At 55.6% G+C, this 19600-nt stretch overlaps 1 protein-coding gene across 1 annotated transcript; it reads left to right on the plus strand.

Moving 5' to 3' along the window:
* Positions 1-1578: 1578 nt before the first annotated feature.
* On the plus strand, positions 1579-15703 carry LOC307067896 (forkhead box protein J1-like; the record flags this gene model as incomplete). Its single annotated transcript, XM_079725525.1, has 8 exons — positions 1579-1674; positions 1961-2066; positions 5101-5187; positions 11305-11652; positions 11770-11938; positions 12580-12647; positions 12760-13244; positions 14936-15703. 8 exons carry the CDS (start codon positions 1579-1581, stop codon positions 15701-15703), a joined length of 2127 nt encoding a protein of 708 aa, XP_079581651.1.
* Positions 15704-19600: the final 3897 nt, after the last annotated feature.

Raw genomic sequence — 19600 nt, forward strand, 5'->3', positions numbered from 1 at the left:
AAGCCCCTTTCTTTCCTTGCACTCGAGGCTGGCTCCAGGACAACCTGGCATTCCCCCGCCAACTTGCTGCTTTCCCTTGCTAATTATTCCAAATATTTCAGAAAGGTGCGCACACTGCAGGGCCAGCCGGGTTGGGGCCTTACAGAGCTCAGGAGGCAGCCCATCCCCTTCCCACCGCTTGCTGAGGAGGCTGCCCCAGCCTCCCTCTGAGACTCCCTTCACCCCCTAAGCAACGACTCCCTCCCTCTCCCCACCACCCTCCGGCCTTCCTCCCCACGCTCCCCAGCACTGGGGGAACATGGGGGCTCCAGCCTCTCCACTGGTCCCCAGGCTCAGCCTCCAGCCCCCGCCAAAAGGGGTACACCCTGGATTGACAGGTGGGGCCGGTCACTGTCCCACCTCCTCACCCTCTGCCTGGGCCCATGCTGGGGGAAGAGGGGCAAGGTCAGGGCCTGGCAGAACTGCCTGCCAGGTAAGGAAAGGCTGAAGAAGCTTCTGGCTGCCAGGAAGAATCACCAGGAGCTCCTGAAAATCCCTATGCTTGGGACTAGCGTCTCTGGGGCTGGGACCCAAACACTGGCACTTTTAAGGGTCCATGGATGCTGCCAACGAGCAGCCAAAGCTAAGAGGGGGCTCCGAAGCGGCCAGAACACAGGGCTTCACACACCCTTTCAGCAGGCAGCGTTTGGGGGCTGGCGGTGGAGGGGGCGGGAAGCGTCAGTGCATCCTGTCCCTCCTATTCATCCCTGCCCCGGCCCTTGGCTGGGTGGCTTTTTCAAAAAACGTTCAGTGACTCCGTATTTCTTTAGAGATTCAATGTAATCCCAGTCAATATATATTTTGCGCCCTTAACAGTAAGTTGCAGACAGGCTGCCCCATTAGCACTAGATACTTTAGTGTGTGTTTCCTTAGAACAAGGACACGCCTCCATAATCCCAGTACCACCATCACAATCAGGAAATGAACACTGACCTGGTAATCCCATGTAACCGCAGACCCCCTTCACGTCTTGCAGATCACCCCAGTAATGCTCCTCTCCAGTCCAGCATCCCAATCCAGGACCCCATGTTGCACTGAGTTGTCCTTTCTCTTTTGCCCTGTGTGGCTTTGAGCCCATGACTCAAGCTCTCTGGGCAGGTTTCGCATTTCCTTTGATCTCCACTTTTGAGGTGAGAAGCCCTTCAGCCACTTCACCCTCAGGTGTGGTACAGTCCCTTCCCAAAGCAAGAAGCCAGCTTTCTGTCTCCTCACTTTCCACCTCTTCCCTATCCTCCCTCCCCCATGTATCGCCAGCCAGGAAAGGGATGAGGGGCAATGTTCAAGAACTCAGTCTTTGGAGACCCTCCCCGTCTGCCCACGGGACAGGCCACCCCCAGCTCCAGTGACGGGAAGGCCCCCGGGATGGGATTCCATGCTGGCCTGAAGCAAATGCACCAGGCCTCCTGAAGAGCTGAGCTGAGGGCAGGAAACACTCTTCTCCCCGCCTCTGCCCCCCTCAACATACTGGGGACCCAGACTTGAAGAAGGAAGGTCATGTCCATGGTGTCCTCCCAGATCAGCACCGACAGCGTCTCCTCCATGTCCGGCTCCTACATCGCCCCTGGCACGGAAGAGGACGGGGAGGCTCTCCCCTGCCCCCGGGCCACCAGCAGGACCCCCTCAGAAGAAGCAGAGGTAAGAGAGGAGCATGGGATCGCCCTCGCCGCTCTGCTCTGCTCTGTACTCGAGTCCCAAGGAGCTCAGTCCAGGGCCTGCCAGGGAGATCAGCAAAGCCCCCCAGTGCTCAGGAGGGGAGCCCTGGAAAACAGGGTACCGTGTCGTTGAATCAAAGACTCCCTCAGATGTGATCTTCCATGTGGCACCACTTCTGTCCTGAGGACTTGGTTTGCGTTTGCTGCCAGGCGAGCTGGGTAGGAGAGCCGGTGACATCTGCACCTTGACTTTTGTTGCTCCTTTGCAGGTGACGCCAGCGGCGTCTCCAGACTGCAACTTTGCGGGCCTCGCCGCCACCGCCGAAGAGCAGGATGCAGAGATAAGAGCAAGGTGGACGCTGTTGCCCCTCCACGGTCAGAGGGACTGCCGGCGCTGGCAGAGGATGCAAATAGGATGGGGGCTGTTCTGGAAGAAGCCTTCCAAGCTGCTGCACTTGGATCTGTTAGAGGCAGGGTGCAGGCAGAGGGACTGTCCGATTAGCAGAGGGCGCTGGTCTCAGCGTAATAGGCGTGGGGTGAGTTCCAGAGGGAAGTCTTCCAGGGCAGACCCTTGAGAGGGTGTCTGTCCTCCAATTCACTTAGTATTTACCTGGCACAGCCATCTCACATCTTCCTGGCACTGGGGGACACAAAGACCGAGTGACATGGCTTTTGCCTGCCCACGCCCCCAATCCACCCATCCCACCCATCCCGGAGCTCCGTCTGATGGAGGAATCAGAGTTATAACTCAGCGTGAGAAGTGCTCTGACGGAGGTGTGGCCCAAGTATATGGAATGCCCAGCTCCCAGTGGGGACTCTACAACTTTCTCTTGAGCCAGATGTTCTCAAAGGAGTATCTGGATGGGATTGGGGATCCTAAAGGGTTTCTGAAAGTTTTATGATCTCACGGTTTGCTTTTTCATTTGACAACTTTTATTTCCACCTGAGAGAAACAGTGTGAGCTAAACTATTACCAAGGCTATTCCTGACAGTCCCACGGTCCCTCTGTAAGGTGCCTCAGACCTGGTCCCTCTGTAACGTGCCTCACACCTGGTCCCTATGGGCTGATCCTGCCTCGCCAAGCAAAATCTGCCTCTGCTGGGCCTCCCAGCCATCTCACACAGACAGGAAATGTATGCATACCATGAGGGTGATCAGTTCTGTCTTCTGACAATCAGTAGACTCATTTCACTGCTTTATGGACTCACAGTGCCTTCCTTCTGTCCTAGGGAAATGATGTTCTAGAAGAAGAGGACGGATCACCCACACAAGAAGATGGTAAAAGACCTGGTCTTTTGCTCCCTTTTATTATATTTCTTTCCCGGGTATTCTCTAAAGGGTAGAGAAAGGGGCACTGGTGTGACTTGGTGGCACTGCTCAAGGGTGTGGCTTTGGGGAAAGGTTGTCTTCTTGATGGAATATCAAAGCAAGCAGGGTATCTGAGGACCTCAGCAGCCTTCCTGGCTCTTTCTGGGCCTCTGAGCCAAGGCTGCAGTAGATACATGTAGTTCTCCACCTACGTTGAGTAGATCCTGAAGCTTCTTGGGCAACTGCCATCACCTTCCTTCCTGCTTCAGCTTCTCAGCTGAGTCTCACAGAACTGCTCTAGCAGCCCCAAAGTTCATCTGCAGCAGGAGAACAGCTTCCTCCCCTTGGGGGAACCGACTGTTAGGCAGTAGGTTTTTCCTGCTTTAGTGAAGAAAATGGCTGATATTACAGTAGCAGAAGGATCACAGCCCTGGCGGCACAGCAAAGGTGAGGTGAAGAGACGTTAGCAGCTCAGCGTACACTAGTGTTTGTAGGCTATTGGAACGATTCTCTTTACCATCATTCAGGCCTCAAGTAGATAGTTTTTTTAAATTGGAAGAGTTGGTTTACAATGTTGTGTTAGTTTCTGCTCTAGAGCAACGTGAATCAATTATACATATACATATATCCACTCTTTTTTTTAGATACTTTTCCCATATAGGCCATTACAGGGAACTGAGTAGAGTCCCCTGTGCTCTACAGCAGGTCCTTATTAGTTATCTGTTTTATATATAGTAGTGTGTATATGTCAATCCCAATCCCCAATTTATCCCTCCCCTCCCTTGCCCCCCGCCATAACCATAAGTTTGTTTTCTACATCTGTGACTCTATTTCTGTTTTGTAAATAAGGTCAATCATATCTTCAGTCGGAAGAATTTTGTTTCTAGTAAGCCGAGAAGCACAGGAACGACCTACATATAGAGCAAGGAAGTGGGGGCGGGGGAGGTGACCTGGGAATCCCACCTGGGAGTGTAGGACCAGGCGTCCCAGGAACCGGTGTCTCTTCCCTCTGCTCCTCTGAGGTGCCTCCACAGAAGGGCAACCTCCAGAGCAAACCTGGATCCCAGCCTGGATGCAGATGTCACACTAGTCACCTCTGCTTTGGCCATGGCAGTTGCTTGGGGGGCGGTGTGGTGTGCAGGGGGTGCGCATGTGCACATGACCACTCTCTCCTGGCCAAGTAGTGCCAGAGGAGCGGTGGTCGCCCAGGCTGTGCCTCTGCCACACGCGCACGCCAACTAAGCCGGGGTTGGGCACTACCTCCCCTCGGTTGATGTCTTCAGGGCACAAGGCTCCGAGTTCTCCATTGTGATTGTCGTCCCCAGTAGAATATTTGCTTCTAAAAGGCACAGGGCAGTACGTGGTTTCCGCCTGACATTCCATACGTGGTTTCCACCTGACATGCCGTACGCAGTAGATGTATGTTTCTTCCTCTCCCTTTCACCAAGGAAATAAAACCGGGTGGGGAGCTTGGAAAAATAACATCTAAAACTGTCCCCTTCCCATCTTACACGACTGTAGGTTTCTGGTCAGCCCCTTAAAACATCCTCAGAATAGCAAATTAAGTCTCAAAGAAAATAAATCATAATTTTGCGAACAATGCGATTCTTTGATTTGAGGTGCAAAATTACGGGACCAAAGAGCTTTAATTGCCATTTTATGTATTAGTCATTTCGCAGAGCCTTGTGGTCATAAACACACCCCACGTGCACCGACAGACACAGGCCGGAGCCCGGGGTCACTTCCCCCGTGGCTCTCCTAGCTCTTCCAGCCTGGCTTAGCTCTGCTCTGGGCCCGGGTCTGCGTGTCCGAATCCCACAGAACTCCCCAGGGTCTGATTTCCCAGGAATGAAGGCTGGAAAGGGGCCAGTTAAGGAAACGGAGCAGAACAGAGCGAGAACACAAACGTACCCACACACTTTCCTTTATTGTCCACTCTACCCACTTAATTATTGTCTTTTTTTTAACATATGATTTGATGTTTTTTTGTCTCCATCCTTAAGATTTTTATTTTAAGGACAGCAAAGCAGACAAAAACACAGCCAGGTCCTCTCTAACTGCCTTAGCTCCGTTACAGGCCAGAGGACATTCGCATTTCTAGGTATGGAGTGTGACAATAACAATGACTTTGACATCGCCAGCATGAAAGCACTGGACAATAAGCTGTGCTCTGCGGCCTGCTTACCCGGTGAGTGGCAGTCTGCTGAACATGAACTTGGTGGGAGACGCTCCCCTGCTCGCACCCCTGCTCTCACCCTGGGACACCCATCTCCTGCCCTGCAGTTCCTGCAAGAAGGCATGGGCTTTGCTAAGGTGCTGGGAGCCAGTTGCTGAAAGGAAGTGAGGCGGCCTCGGGAGAGTCCTTGGGCAAAGAGCGACTCTGCTGTAAGCCAAATGATTTGGGCATGGAGAAAGGCGCAAAAATACCTCGAAGGCCTTCCGATTTGACCTGACCGTGTCCCCTCCATCATGATCTTGCAGATCCCATGGCAGGGGGCCTGGTCTTGTTTCCATCAACAGGCAGTTGAAGGCAGACACGGCCTCTGTGATAAGGCCTTGGAAAGAGAGCCTGAGCCCTTGAAAAGGGAACCTGTAGCCCCTCAGAGGAGAGTGTCTAGTTAGGATCAGAGAGGAATTTCAAAGCCAGCATTTTATAGACTAGCTCTGTGACCCAGTGAGCCCTGGGCTACCACCAGTTGCCTTGTGCTCCCTAGATTTGGATCCCAAAGGAACGGTCAGGGGTCGAGGGTGACTCTTCTCCCTGGAGCCCTAACTCTATAAATTCAATCAGGGCCATCAACGTGCCCCTTATTCCTTCTCATGACACTAAACTGAATCCGGGATGAGTTCTCAGGAGGAGCCCACCTGTCAGTCACACTCTGGGCACTGATGTCCCTCTGCTCTGTGCTCACCAAGGGCTTCACCAACCATGGCTCTAAAGCCACGTCTTGCCCGGTGGACTAGGTCGAAATTGCCCCTCCTGGGTTCACGGCAGAGACTGCCTTCATGTTGCGTGGTTTGTAACCTCTTAAACATGCCCTGGACATGCTTAAGCTTCAGGACAGCCACGTCGCATCGTGGGTCCAGTGCTTTACTCCCTTGGCAACGTGGCTACAGGTGCTGGAGGGACACAAACTCCTGTGGTTGCCACTCTCCATCAGCTTGCAAAAGACCCAGGTCCTCACCCCTCTGGCCCCATGCAGGCTTGTGGTGGAGGAAGCCGTAATCCCCAGAGACACCTCCCACGGCCTTCCCAGGGGCTCGCCAGCCTTCCCACTTAGCGTTGACCCAGCCAGGCCTGGGCCAGAGCGGCTGAGCTCCAGGGTACACTTCACTTCCTGCCTTCCCACTCTTTACCTGGCTTCTGTCTGTCCATTTGTTTCTCATGTCTTTTTGCCAAATGTACGTCTGTCTGTCCAGTTTGTTTATTTTGAAACTCATTTAGGTTATCCAGACTTCATGTGAAAGTTCATGTTCACCCACTCCCAACCCCAAGCTTGCTGGGCGCGCGCACATCCGAGGGGCCCTCGCTGAGGCTTCCATTCCTAACTGGCAAGAGCCTGTATTTAATATGCTGAAATTTTCCAGGAAAAAAAATATTTGTGAGACTAGATTAATCCCTGTTCCACAAAAGCGGGGATGCTTCTGTGGCAAAGGTTACGGGCAGGATTTGTTTTGGTCACTAGTTGGGGAAGATGCCATCTCTGCCCTCTTCCGCCCTGAGTCTGTGGCAGCTGTGCCGGCCAGCCGCTCACTGGGCTTCAAGAGAGGAATCTTGGCTCCTGCCTCCCCACAGTGGCTCCCCACCAAACCCCGTGTTTGGCAGTGAGAGCTCCTGGGAATTGTTTCAGCCACCCATGCTGGTGGAAACTGACCCCAGGCCTTGTGCTTCCTCCTCTCCCTAACTCCTTCCGGCCAACCTGCCGGTGGATGTTTATTCCACTCTGGGATTGCGGCAGGGGAGCGAGACCTGGAAGGAAAACACTGCCTGGGCTTCTTTACGGTGATCTCGGGAGCCAGCCATTCTCAGATTAAAGTGGCTTCACCGTTCAGGCCAGACATGAAACCGAATGACAGTGGTGGCTGCCCGGAGAGGGAGTTGAGGGTCGCATCGTAGCCTCACCCCGAGGTCTCAAGGGCTCTTACGGGAGAAGGAAAGTGCATCTGCTCTCTTGGTAAAATGCTTCTCGGGTTCTGCTGTTAGCGTCACACTGGTAGTAAAGAGCTGGGGAACTCTCTGGAAGCATCTGTCGGGTTAATGTCGGGTTAATGACAGGAGCATCCACTGTGGTAGGTCCCGTGGAATCAACAGACTTCACCACGCTCAGCTGTAAGTTCAAAGTTCCATCCTATGACTGAGGTGCCTCAGGCTGGCTTGGCCGTCAGGACAGCTTCTCAGGCACTTGGTCCCCCTCTGCACGCTGTTTCCTTCCCCACATGGATGCCACCCCCCTCACGGAGCGCCCACAAGGAGGGAGCCCGGGGAGCATCCCATGGTCCACCCTCCCCAGGCCCACAGGTGCTCTGCCAGGAGCCCCAGCTGGCGGCAAGGATGGCTCAGATTCCCATCCTTGCTGCTCTCATCACCCTTGTGGGAGTGATGCTGAGAAAGCACCTGTGTCATTCCAGCACCTCTTCCCCTAAGAAGCCTCTGGGTCTTCTTTGGCCCCAAGACCAATGCGGTGGGGGAGGGCGATGGTATGTTCTGAGATTGTTCTGCAAGGTTCTCAAAGGGAGGAAATCTGAGTTGACCATTGTAGGTGGTGAGCCGATTAGAATCGCGAGGCCGTGTTAGGTAGACGGGCCTCCAAGGAATCTGATGGAGTATCACACAGGCGGCAGGATAGTGGCCAGGGGACCAGTGACAATTCTGTGAAAAGGCTCTGGGGAGTGTGATGGGAAAAAGCAAAGATAATTTGAGTTTATTAGTGGAAATACAAATGTTTTTGTTTTGTTTTGTTTTGTTTTTTGTGGTACGTGGGCCTCTCACTGTTGTGGCCTCTCCCGTTGCAGAGCACAGGCTCCGGACGCGCCGGCTCAGCGGCCATGGCTCATGGGCCAAGCCGCTCCACGGCATGTGGGATCTTCCCGGACCGGAGCACGAACCCATGTCCCCTGCATCGGCAGGCGGACTCTCAACCAAGGGTAAGCTGTGACAAAATGAAAGAGAGGCATGGACATATATACACTACCAAACGTAAGGTAGATAGATAGTGGGAAGCAGCCGCAGAGCACAGGGAGATCAGCTCGGTGCTTTGTGACCGCCTGGAGGGGTGGGATGGGGAGGGTGGGAGGGAGGGAGATGCATGAGGGAAGGGATGTGGGAACAGATGTATATGTATCACTGATTCACTTTGTGATAAAGCAGAAACTAATAAAAAAATAAAAATAAAAGACAAAGAAAAAAATAAATACTTGGGAAGAAAACAAAAAACTTTGACTCAAGACAAGCTGGACATGGAGGAGTGAGAGAGGGCAAGGGGTAGAGGGAAAGACATGTTTCTGGGTGGGAGCTGGTGTACCATCCCCCGGGCACAGCTGCTGCACAGAGGCCTGATAAGGAGTCCTCACCTCCAACCACCCACAGCAATCAGAGAAGAAAAGGAAATAAAAGGAATCCAAATTGGAAAAGAAGAAGTAAAGCTGTCACTGTTTGCAGATGACATGATACTATACATAGAGAATCCTAAAGATGCTACCAGAAAACTACTAGAGCTAATCAATGAATTTGGTAAAGTAGCAGGATACAAAATTAATGCACAGAAATCTCTGGCATTCCTGTACACTAATGATGAAGAATCTGAAAGTGAAATCAAGAAAACACTCCCATTTACCATTGCAACAAAAAGAGTAAAATACCTAGGAATAAACCTACCTAAGGAGACAAAAGACCTGTATGCAGAAAATTATAAGACACTGATGAAAGAAATTAAAGATGATACAAATAGATGGAGAGATATACCATGCTCCTGGATTGGAAGAACCGATATTGTGAAAATGACTCTACCACCCAAAGGAATCTACAGGTTCAATGCAATCCCTATCAAACTACCACTGGCATTTTTCACAGAACTAGAACAAAAAATTTCAAACTTTGTTTGGAAAAACAAAAGACCCCGAATAGCCAAAGCAATCTTGAGAACGAAAAACGGAGCTGGAGGAATCAGGCTCCCTGACTTCACACTACACTACAAAGCTACAGTAATCAAGACAGTGTTTTACTGCCACAAAAACAGAAAGATAGATCAATGGAACAGGATAGAAAGCCCAGAGATAAACCCACACATAGACGGTCAACTTACCTTTGATAAAGGAGGCAGGAATGTACAGTGGAGAAAGGACAGCCTCTTCAATAAGTGGTGCTGGGAAAACTGGACAGGGACATGTAAAAGTATGAGATTAGATCATTCCCTAACACCATACACAAAAATAAGCTCAAAATGGATTAAAGACCTAAATGTAAGGCCAGAAACTATCAAACACTTAGAGGAAAACATAGGCAGAACACTCTATGACATAAATCACAGCAAGATCCTTTTGGACCCACCTCCTAGAGAAATGGAAATAAAAACAAAGATAAACAAATGGGACCTAATGAAACTTCAAAGCTTTTGCACAGCAAAGGAAACCATAAACAAGACCAAAAGACAACGCTCAGAATGGGAGAAAATATTTGCAAATGAAGCAACTGACAAAGGATTAATCTCCAAAATTTAAAAACAGCTCATGCAGCTCAATAGCAGAAAAACAAACAACCCAATCCAAAAATGGGCAGAAGACTTAAATAGGCATTTCTCCAAAGAAGATATACAGACTGCCAACAAACACATGAAAGAATGCTCAACATCATTAATCATTAGAGAAATGCAAATCAAAACTACAATGAGATATCATCTCACACCAGTCAGAATGGCCATCATCAAGAAATCTAGAAACAATAAATGCTGGAGAGGGTGTGGAGAAAAGGGAACACTCTTGCACTGCTGGTGGGAATGTGAATTGGTACAGCCACTATGGAGGACAGTATGGAGGTTCTTTAAAAGACTAAAAATAGAACTACCAGATGACCCAGCAATCCCTCTACTAGGCATATACCCTGAGAAAACCATAATTCAGAAAGAGACATGTACCAAAATGTTCATTGCAGCTCTATTCACAATAGCCCGGAGATGGAAACAACCAAAGTGTCCATCATCGGATGAATGGATAAAGAAGATGTGGCACATATATACAATGGAATATTACTCAGCCATAAAAAGAAACGAAACTGAGCTATTTGTAATGAGGTGGATAGACCTAGAGTCTGTCATACAGAGTGAAGTAAGTCAGAAAGGGAAAGACAAATACCGTATGCTAACACATATATATGGAATTTAAAAAAATGTCATGTCATGTTTACCTAGGGGTAAAACAGGAATAAAGACACAGACCTACTTGAGAATGGACTTGAGGATATGGGGAGGGGGAAGGGTAAGCTGTGACAAAGCGAAAGAGAGGCATGGACATATATACACTACCAAACGTAAGGTAGATAGATAGTGGGAAGCAGCCGCAGAGCACAGGGAGATCAGCTCGGTGCTTTGTGACCGCCTGGAGGGGTGGGATGGGGAGGGTGGGAGGGAGGGAGATGCATGAGGGAAGGGATGTGGGAACAGATGTATATGTATGACTGATTCACTTTGTTATAAAGCAGAAACTAATAAAAAATAAAAATAAAACAAAAATAAAAATAAAAACAATAAATACTTGGGAAGAAAAAAAAAACTTTGACTCAAGACAAGCTGGACATGGAGGAGTGAGAGAGGGCAAGGGGTAGAGGGAAAGACATGTTTCTGGGTGGGAGCTGGTGTACCATCCCCCGGGCACAGCTCCTGCGCAGAGGCCTGATAAGGAGCCCTCACCTGCACCCACCCCCTTCAACCAGAGAACTTCCAACTGCAGCTCCTCAGTACCTGAAGAGCAGGAAAGCTGGTGACTGGAGGGAGGCTGGGGGACGGGAGGAGGAAGGACCACAGTCCACCGTTAGTCCGTCACTTAAAGGCTGGTGAAATTAATGGGGCCAATGACCCCAGTAAAAGAATTTGGCAAGTCCACGGCTTTCCTGGGTTTCACCCACCGGCTCTGTTTCCTCGGCTATCTGGAAAGAAGGGAGAGCACTTCCGAAGAAGCCTCTGGAATGTCAGCTTCTGGGAATCTTGCTGAGGACGGGGCGGGGAGGCAGCGCTTACCGGGAAACACTGGATTACCCTAGCCGCCTTGGGGTGTCTGCGACCGGGGCTGCGGTTTCTGCGGACCTGAGCGGCAGGTGGCATCGGAGAGTCAGACCTGCTTGCGGGCACCAAGACGACACTCGGTCGGGAGACAGGGACAGGCCGCAGAAACGTGAGCAAGTGCCACTCGCAGCCCAGAGGAGAGGAAAGGAAAGCCCCAAGCATGCACCCAGCCCTGGCCCCCGCGCCACGGGCTGCGTCCCAGGAGCCGTCGCCACCTCTGAGCAGCCCAGATGGGAAGGGGGTGGGGCGGAGTACGGTTCCCGCGGCGAACTGCTCGCCGAGGGCCCCGGGGCCTCTGCGGGAGCGCCGAGCCGCGCGCCTCTCCGAGCCCTGCGCGGGGCCCTCGGGCGGGAATGCGCGGAGCCGGGACGCGGTGGCGGGTACGGGGCTGGGTCGCGCGCGGGAGAGGGCGGCAGGAGGGAGTTGGAAGAGAGTTACCGCGTGAGAGAGCGGTTAAGAGCCCGCGGTCTCGTTGGAGACGCCCTGGCCAATGGCAGAAGCGGAAGCTGTTTATATGGGCGGGGCGTCGCCACGGCAGCAGGAGACGCCTTGCGAGCGGCTACTGAGTGCCGGTCCACGGCCGCTGGCTTTCAGAGAGGCGCTGTCGGGCGTGAGTGGCGACCAGGATTGCTGGCTGGGCCCTCGAGCTGGGAGCAGAGAGCCGCGGTGAGGGTGGGCGGTGGGAGGAATTTCTTTGAGAACCTTCCTTTGGCCCGGGCTGCGCTCTGAGCCAGGTAAGGGACGGGGAGGGCTGCAGGCCGTGGGAAGGGAGGGCGTCAGTAGCAGCCCGCTCTCCCATCCGTCCCCGACGGAAGTGGTGGGCCCGGGGACTGACATCAGAGGCGTTTGGGGGACACTCACTTCCCGCCCCCTTATAACTCTCTGTATTGTTTCCTTCCTTCCCCTTGATCCCCATCCTAATATCCCTTTTCAAAGATCAGACGTACTCCCCCGCCCCCCGACCCGTCGTGCTGCCCTCCTGGACTCTCTCGCCCCATTTCCATTGGTTGTGGACGGAGAGAGGGGGGTTAATTCCCCGCTTTGAGGGAGAAAGGGGTGGCCTCGCATGCCCCTACACTATTCCCTCGTTTGGCTAATTAAGTCTCCCCTAAAAGATCAAAGAGGAAAAGAACGAGGCGAACCCCGTGTGGGTCGGACCCCCGGGCACACCTTCTGTTTCCCAGACCTCGGCAGTAAAAGATCCTCCCCAGCTGCAGGAAGGATTTTAGTAAGAGCCTCCCCCCTCGCACACACTCGCCCCTCGTGGGTGGGGAAAGAGGGCTCAGTTCCCGCTCTGGTCCCCGCAGGCACCACATTCAGATTGGAGGAGGCTACCCCCGGATCGCGGGATGGAAGCCCGCTTCCGGGAGGCTGCGTAACTGAAGCCGCGGGAGTCAGCGGGCCGGAGAGCTCGGCGGCCACCCTCGGCTCGGCTCGTGGATGTTGACAGCCCCCTCGGAGAGTCCCCGCAGATATGGCGGAGAGCTGACTACGCGTCTCAGGAGCAGGGGCAGCGGAGGAGGCCGGACCGGAAGGCGGCCTGGAGGAGTCCAACGCCCTGAATGACAGCCTGACCAGCCTGCAGTGGCTGCAGGAATTCTCCCTTCTCAACGCCAAGGTCCCCGCCCTGCCTTCGGGGGACACCGACCCCCACGGCTACCACGAGCTGTCAGGCTCGGCCGAGCCGGGGTCTCCCCTGGCGGCGGACCCCGCCTGCCTGGGGCAGCCGCACACGCCTGGCAAGCCCACGTACTCCTGCACGCCGCGGAGCGCCCCCTCGGGGCTGCAGGCCTCGCCTCCCGACGACGTGGACCACGCCACCAACCCGCACGTGAAGCCGCCCTACTCGTATGCCACGCTCATCTGCATGGCCATGCAGGCCAGCAAGGCCACCAAGATCACCCTGTCGGCCATCTACAAGTGGATCACGGACAACTTCTGCTACTTCCGTCACGCTGATCCCACCTGGCAGGTAGGGGAGGCACTCCCTCCCTCCCTCCCCATGCCCGCACGGACTGGACTCACATCCCAGATCCGCAGGCCAAGTAGGCGCGGTACGGCCAGGGCCCCGAGAGAGGAAGGCCGTCGAGGAAGGACCTCAAGGGAGCCCAGTGCTTGGACTGCTGCCCCTTTGACTTCAGAGACGGAGGAGGGAGGATGTTCAGAGGGCTGTAGGGGTGCCGACATAGAGGTTCAAGTGGAAAGAACTTGTCACTCATCCGGCAGGCTCAGCCCAAAGACCAGGGCTGAACTATGCGTGCACACAGCCCCCCAGGGTAGGTTGATGGACTGAGGGACACATTTTTGTCCCAAGTCCTGGAATTCCTAGACACTACCCTCCTCGAGGTCAGTTTGTCAGGGCCTGACTGGAGGCAGAGCGTCGTTCCTGCCAGGCTCTGCATCCTGCCTGCTTTCAGTTGGCTGGAGGGGGTCTGGGAGGGGAGAGGGGCGTGCTGCGGGGTGTGAAGGCCATCTGTGTCCCAGTGGAAGGGCTACGGGGCCTTCCGAAAGCTGCTGTGCCAGCCCCCACCCCAAGCCCTCCCTAGTTTCCTGCCTTCACTCCTCCCCCTCTTCTCATCAACCTCCCTGGGGGGACAATTACCTCAGCCACGTGCTTTCCACAGGGGCTCTTTCCTCCCACACTGGCTTCATGTTCCAAGTCTCCGGAACCTGGCACAGAGCAGCCAAGGGGCCCAGGCCACCATGTAAACATCCCAGTCTTGCCAGGGGGTACTACTCACCTGCCGGCCCCACGCACCAGGCCCCAGAACCCTGTGCCCCAGCGTGGTTTGGACTGTGCACCCAGGCGTGAACAAGGCAGGATGGTGATTCAGGCTGGGCACACACTGCCCTGAGCATCTTCGACCATCAGGATCAGGGGCTACTTGGGGACAGAGACCCTGAGGATGCACAGATCCTTTCCCTGTGGCACAGGTCACAGGATCACAGTTCCTGTGATCCCAGCTATTCCACGTTTGCTTGGGCCCTGACCCTGGGGCAGGTACCATTTGTAACCTTGGTGAGAAAGCAGAGACCCTCCACCACCCCCCACCCTACTCCAAGCCTGAGAGGCCCCAGGAATGAGCGCTATGCTCTTGGCTGGGTAATAATCAACTGAGGCCTCAGAGCCTGGGGTGGGAGGAGGGGGACATGGTGGGTGAGGGTCCAGGCCAGCAGCCGGCTCTAGAAACTAGGAACGTCATCAGATCCTCCCACACTTCATCCCCCCACCCCCCCACACAAACCCTCACACCCACTCACTCATTTCACAAACAGAGAAGGCCAGCCAGGCCCAGGCAGAGGGAGATGGCCGTCCAGGCCCTGGGGGAGCCAAGGCCTTTGACCAGAGGCCGCAAGCGGCGGGGTAAGGGAGGGAGGGCAGGACAGGGTGGCACTGAGAGCCACCCTGCGGCTCAGGGCTCGGATGACTGAGCAGGCAGATATCCTGGCAAAAGGGAACAAAAACCCCCGACAGCACTCCCAGCGCCTGGTGCCCCGTGGCTGGTGTCCCAGAGCCTCCCGGTCGGAGCAGCGCCTCTGTCTCCCCTGCCCCCATCGGAGAGAAGGTGGTGGTGGGACTGGCAGTGGCGCTAGGAGCCCCCCATCACTGAGCCCACCCACTCACCCAGCTGTCTTCCTTCTCTCCTATCTCCCTGTGTCCAGAACTCCATCCGCCACAACCTGTCCCTGAACAAGGGCTTCATCAAGGTGCCTCGGGAGAAGGACGAGCCAGGCAAGGGGGGCTTCTGGCGCATCGACCCCCAGTACGCCGAGCGGCTGCTGAGTGGGGCCTTGAAGAAGCGGCGGCTGCCCCCAGTCCACATCCACCCGGCCTTTGCCCGCCAGGCCGCGCCGGAGCCCAGCGCCGCCCCATGGGCTGGGCCACTGACCGTGAGCACCGAGGCCCAGCAGCTGCTGCGGGAGTTCGAGGAGGCCACTGGGGAGGCGGGCTGGGGTGCAGGCGAGGGCAGGCTGGGGCGTAAGCGTCAACAGCCGCTGCCCAAGCAGGAGGCCAAGGTCCCGCGGCCCTCCAGCCCCCTGCTGCTGACCCAGGAGGAGCAGGGTGAGCTGGAACCCCTCAAGGGCAACTTTGACTGGGAGGCCATCTTGGACGCTGGCACGCTGGACGGGGAGCTGGGCACGCTGGAGACCTCGGAGCTGATCCCGCCGCTGAGCCCCGCCTCACACGGGGACGTGGACCTCACCATCCACGGCCACCACATCGAGTGCCCTGTTACCTGGGGGCCTCCAGTGGAGCAGGCTACCGACAGCCTGGACTTTGATGAGACCTTCCTGGCCACATCCTTCCTGCAGCACCCCTGGGACGAGAGCACCCGTAGCTCCCTGCCCCCCGAGCCCCTCTTTGAGGCCGGGGATGCCACACTGGCCTCTGACCTGCATGACTGGGCCAGCCTGGGCGCCTTCTTGTAAGAAGCCAGGCCCTGCCCCACCTCCAGACAGCACCGAAGTCTGGACCCAGACTGCCCCCCTCCCCGCCAGTGCAGGCCCATGGACACCCTACCGCCCAGGCAGGGGCTGGGCCAGGTCACCCCGCCAGGCCACACGGCCCCCAGCCCAGGCCATCCTCAGATCCTAGTCCAGCAGGCTGAGAATTGGGGCCCAGGACCAAAACTGCTGCCTCCGCTCCCCAGCCCCCCATACACACAGTGTTTCGTTGATCCACTTCTTCCCTGCCCCAGAGACACGCTAAGGGCCCTGCACTATGAGAGCTGCGGCTTGGAGGGGCCCTGGCCAAGCTGGAAACATCAGTACAGGGCCCGCCCCCGAATACCTTAGCTTCGAAGCTTCTCTCTCTCCTGCTCTCCACCCCAGGTCTCTATCCAGAGAAAGTTCCCAGGTACAAGAAATACTGATTAGGTGACTGCAAATTAATACCCAAGAGGCCTCTCCCGGCAGTCTGTGAGGAGGAGCTAGGCGGAGGGGGGAAGAGAGAGGAGACAGAAATGAGGCCGGGGTGCTGGGTGGAGCCAGGAGATTTTCTAAGGCCTCTGGGATCTTCTGGCTTCATCCCTAGAGATGGAGCACAGGGTATGTGTCCCTAATCTTTGAGCCCAACTTGAGGCTGAGAGCAGCGGGGAGTTGGGGATCTGGGGGTTAGGGGCTGGGGCAGCCAAGCTGCAGGGGGAAAGGGGACAGACAGACTGATGTAGTGAGTGTAGCTATAGCGGAGGCTTAACTGGGAGGGACGCAGTGCTTGCTAGAACCACTGGGACCAGGAAGGGGGGATGGCCCCGTGCCCTTGCTTGCACTCCTGCGGGGGAGTGTCTTGCTCCACCATAAACCCCCTGGGCTGCATCCCACATCCACTCTCCTAACCCATTGGGCAATTTAACCTTTTTCATAGAAAGTTATTTACAATAAAAACATTTTTAAAAATAAAGTTTAAAAAAAATCTCAAACTGGACCTGCTTGCAACTTTCTCTGGGGAAAAGCATGGGCCAGTTTTGGGGAGGCCACGGCCCAAGGGGGAATGGCTGGGAGGAAGATGGGGGGCACCAAAGGCCTGCAGAGTGTCCCCTGATGCACTCCTCATGATCTCTGGGTCCCCAGAGAGAAAGGGGCTGAGAGGCGGCCCTCGGGGCTCCCCTGCAGCCAGGGCCTCGGCACCTCTAGATGTGCAATGGGGAGACTGTACCCACAGGCCCGAGGAGCAGGCGGCAAAGGAGGCACAGCCCCCTCCCTGGCCCTGGAGACTCACTCACAAAGGCCGTTCTTGCCCAGGGCTCGGCTCACGTTCCCCACCTCGCCCAAGTTGAGGGCCTGCCCAGACTCACCTGCGGTCCTCGCCTGGGCCTGTCTCCAGCTCCTCCCTCCCTTGGTCCCTTCCTGAAGGGACAGGGTGTGAGGTCAGAGGGCCCCAGCCCCTGGGGCCCCACTTGCCACCCTGGGGTTCATTCACCCCGCCCAGGGCCTTCCCTCCAATGCAGGTTGGGGCTGAGGGAGGCCATCAGGGCAGACGGAAGACGGGGTGCCTAGACCCTACAGCTCCAGCCTGTGAGGAATCAACGTAGCATAGTTCTGATGGGGAAACTGAGGCACAGCAAATATGTGACACTCGGCAGGCACCTTTCAACCCCCTCAACCCAGCTTTGCCTGGAACCCATCTCTCCCCCGAGCCCACACCTGGCCACGCCAGCACGCCCTTGTGGTGCATAGCCCCTTCCCCCAGCACTCACGTGCACGTGCGCACAGACACACACACACACACACAAACGGGCACTGTCCTACACAGTCCTGCCCAGCCTCCACGGGCCCCTTTCTCCTGAAGCCCCTTTCTTTCCTTGCACTCGAGGCTGGCTCCAGGACAACCTGGCATTCCCCCGCCAACTTGCTGCTTTCCCTTGCTAATTATTCCAAATATTTCAGAAAGGTGCGCACACTGCAGGGCCAGCCGGGTTGGGGCCTTACAGAGCTCAGGAGGCAGCCCATCCCCTTCCCACCGCTTGCTGAGGAGGCTGCCCCAGCCTCCCTCTGAGACTCCCTTCACCCCCTAAGCAACGACTCCCTCCCTCTCCCCACCACCCTCCGGCCTTCCTCCCCACGCTCCCCAGCACTGGGGGAACATGGGGGCTCCAGCCTCTCCACTGGTCCCCAGGCTCAGCCTCCAGCCCCCGCCAAAAGGGGTACACCCTGGATTGACAGGTGGGGCCGGTCACTGTCCCACCTCCTCACCCTCTGCCTGGGCCCATGCTGGGGGAAGAGGGGCAAGGTCAGGGGCTGGCAGAACTGCCTGCCAGGTAAGGAAAGGCTGAAGAAGCTTCTGGCTGCCAGGAAGAATCACCAGGAGCTCCTGAAAATCCCTATGCTTGGGACTAGCGTCTCTGGGGCTGGGACCCAAACACTGGCACTTTTAAGGGTCCATGGATGCTGCCAACGAGCAGCCAAAGCTAAGAGGGGGCTCCGAAGCGGCCAGAACACAGGGCTTCACACACCCTTTCAGCAGGCAGCGTTTGGGGGCTGGCGGTGGAGGGGGCGGGAAGCGTCAGTGCATCCTGTCCCTCCTATTCATCCCTGCCCCGGCCCTTGGCTGGGTGGCTTTTTCAAAAAACGTTCAGTGACTCCGTATTTCTTTAGAGATTCAATGTAATCCCAGTCAATATATATTTTGCGCCCTTAACAGTAAGTTGCAGACAGGCTGCCCCATTAGCAATAGATACTTTAGTGTGTGTTTCCTTAGAACAAGGACACGCCTCCATAATCCCAGTACCACCATCACAATCAGGAAATGAACACTGACCTGGTAATCCCATGTAACCGCAGACCCCCTTCACGTCTTGCAGATCACCCCAGTAATGCTCCTCTCCAGTCCAGCATCCCAATCCAGGACCCCATGTTGCACTGAGTTGTCCTTTCTCTTTTGCCCTGTGTGGCTTTGAGCCCATGACTCAAGCTCTCTGGGCAGGTTTCGCATTTCCTTTGATCTCCACTTTTGAGGTGAGAAGCCCTTCAGCCACTTCACCCTCAGGTGTGGTACAGTCCCTTCCCAAAGCAAGAAGCCAGCTTTCTGTCTCCTCACTTTCCACCTCTTCCCTATCCTCCCTCCCCCATGTATCGCCAGCCAGGAAAGGGATGAGGGGCAATGTTCAAGAACTCAGTCTTTGGGGACCCTCCCCGTCTGCCCACGGGACAGGCCACCCCCAGCTCCAGTGACGGGAAGGCCCCCGGGATGGGATTCCATGCTGGCCTGAAGCAAATGCGCCAGGCCTCCTGAAGAGCTGAGCTGAGGGCAGGAAACACTCTTCTCCCCGCCTCTGCCCCCCTCAACATACTGGGGACCCAGACTTGAAGAAGGAAGGTCATGTCCATGGTGTCCTCCCAGATCAGCACCGACAGCGTCTCCTCCATGTCCGGCTCCTACATCGCCCCTGGCACGGAAGAGGACGGGGAGGCTCTCCCCTGCCCCCGGGCCACCAGCAGGACCCCCTCAGAAGAAGCAGAGGTAAGAGAGGAGCATGGGATCGCCCTCGCCGCTCTGCTCTGCTCTGTACTCGAGTCCCAAGGAGCTCAGTCCAGGGTCTGCCAGGGAGATCAGCAAAGCCCCCCAGTGCTCAGGAGGGGAGCCCTGGAAAACAGGGTACCGTGTCGTTGAATCAAAGACTCCCTCAGATGTGATCTTCCATGTGGCACCACTTCTGTCCTGAGGACTTGGTTTGCGTTTGCTGCCAGGCGAGCTGGGTAGGAGAGCCGGTGACATCTGCACCTTGACTTTTGTTGCTCCTTTGCAGGTGACGCCAGCGGCGTCTCCAGACTGCAACTTTGCGGGCCTCGCCGCCACCGCCGAAGAGCAGGATGCAGAGGTAAGAGCAA

This window comes from Hyperoodon ampullatus, assembly GCF_949752795.1.
Source record: "Hyperoodon ampullatus genome assembly, chromosome: 19".
In the NCBI taxonomy this organism is placed as follows: domain Eukaryota; kingdom Metazoa; phylum Chordata; class Mammalia; order Artiodactyla; family Ziphiidae; genus Hyperoodon; species Hyperoodon ampullatus.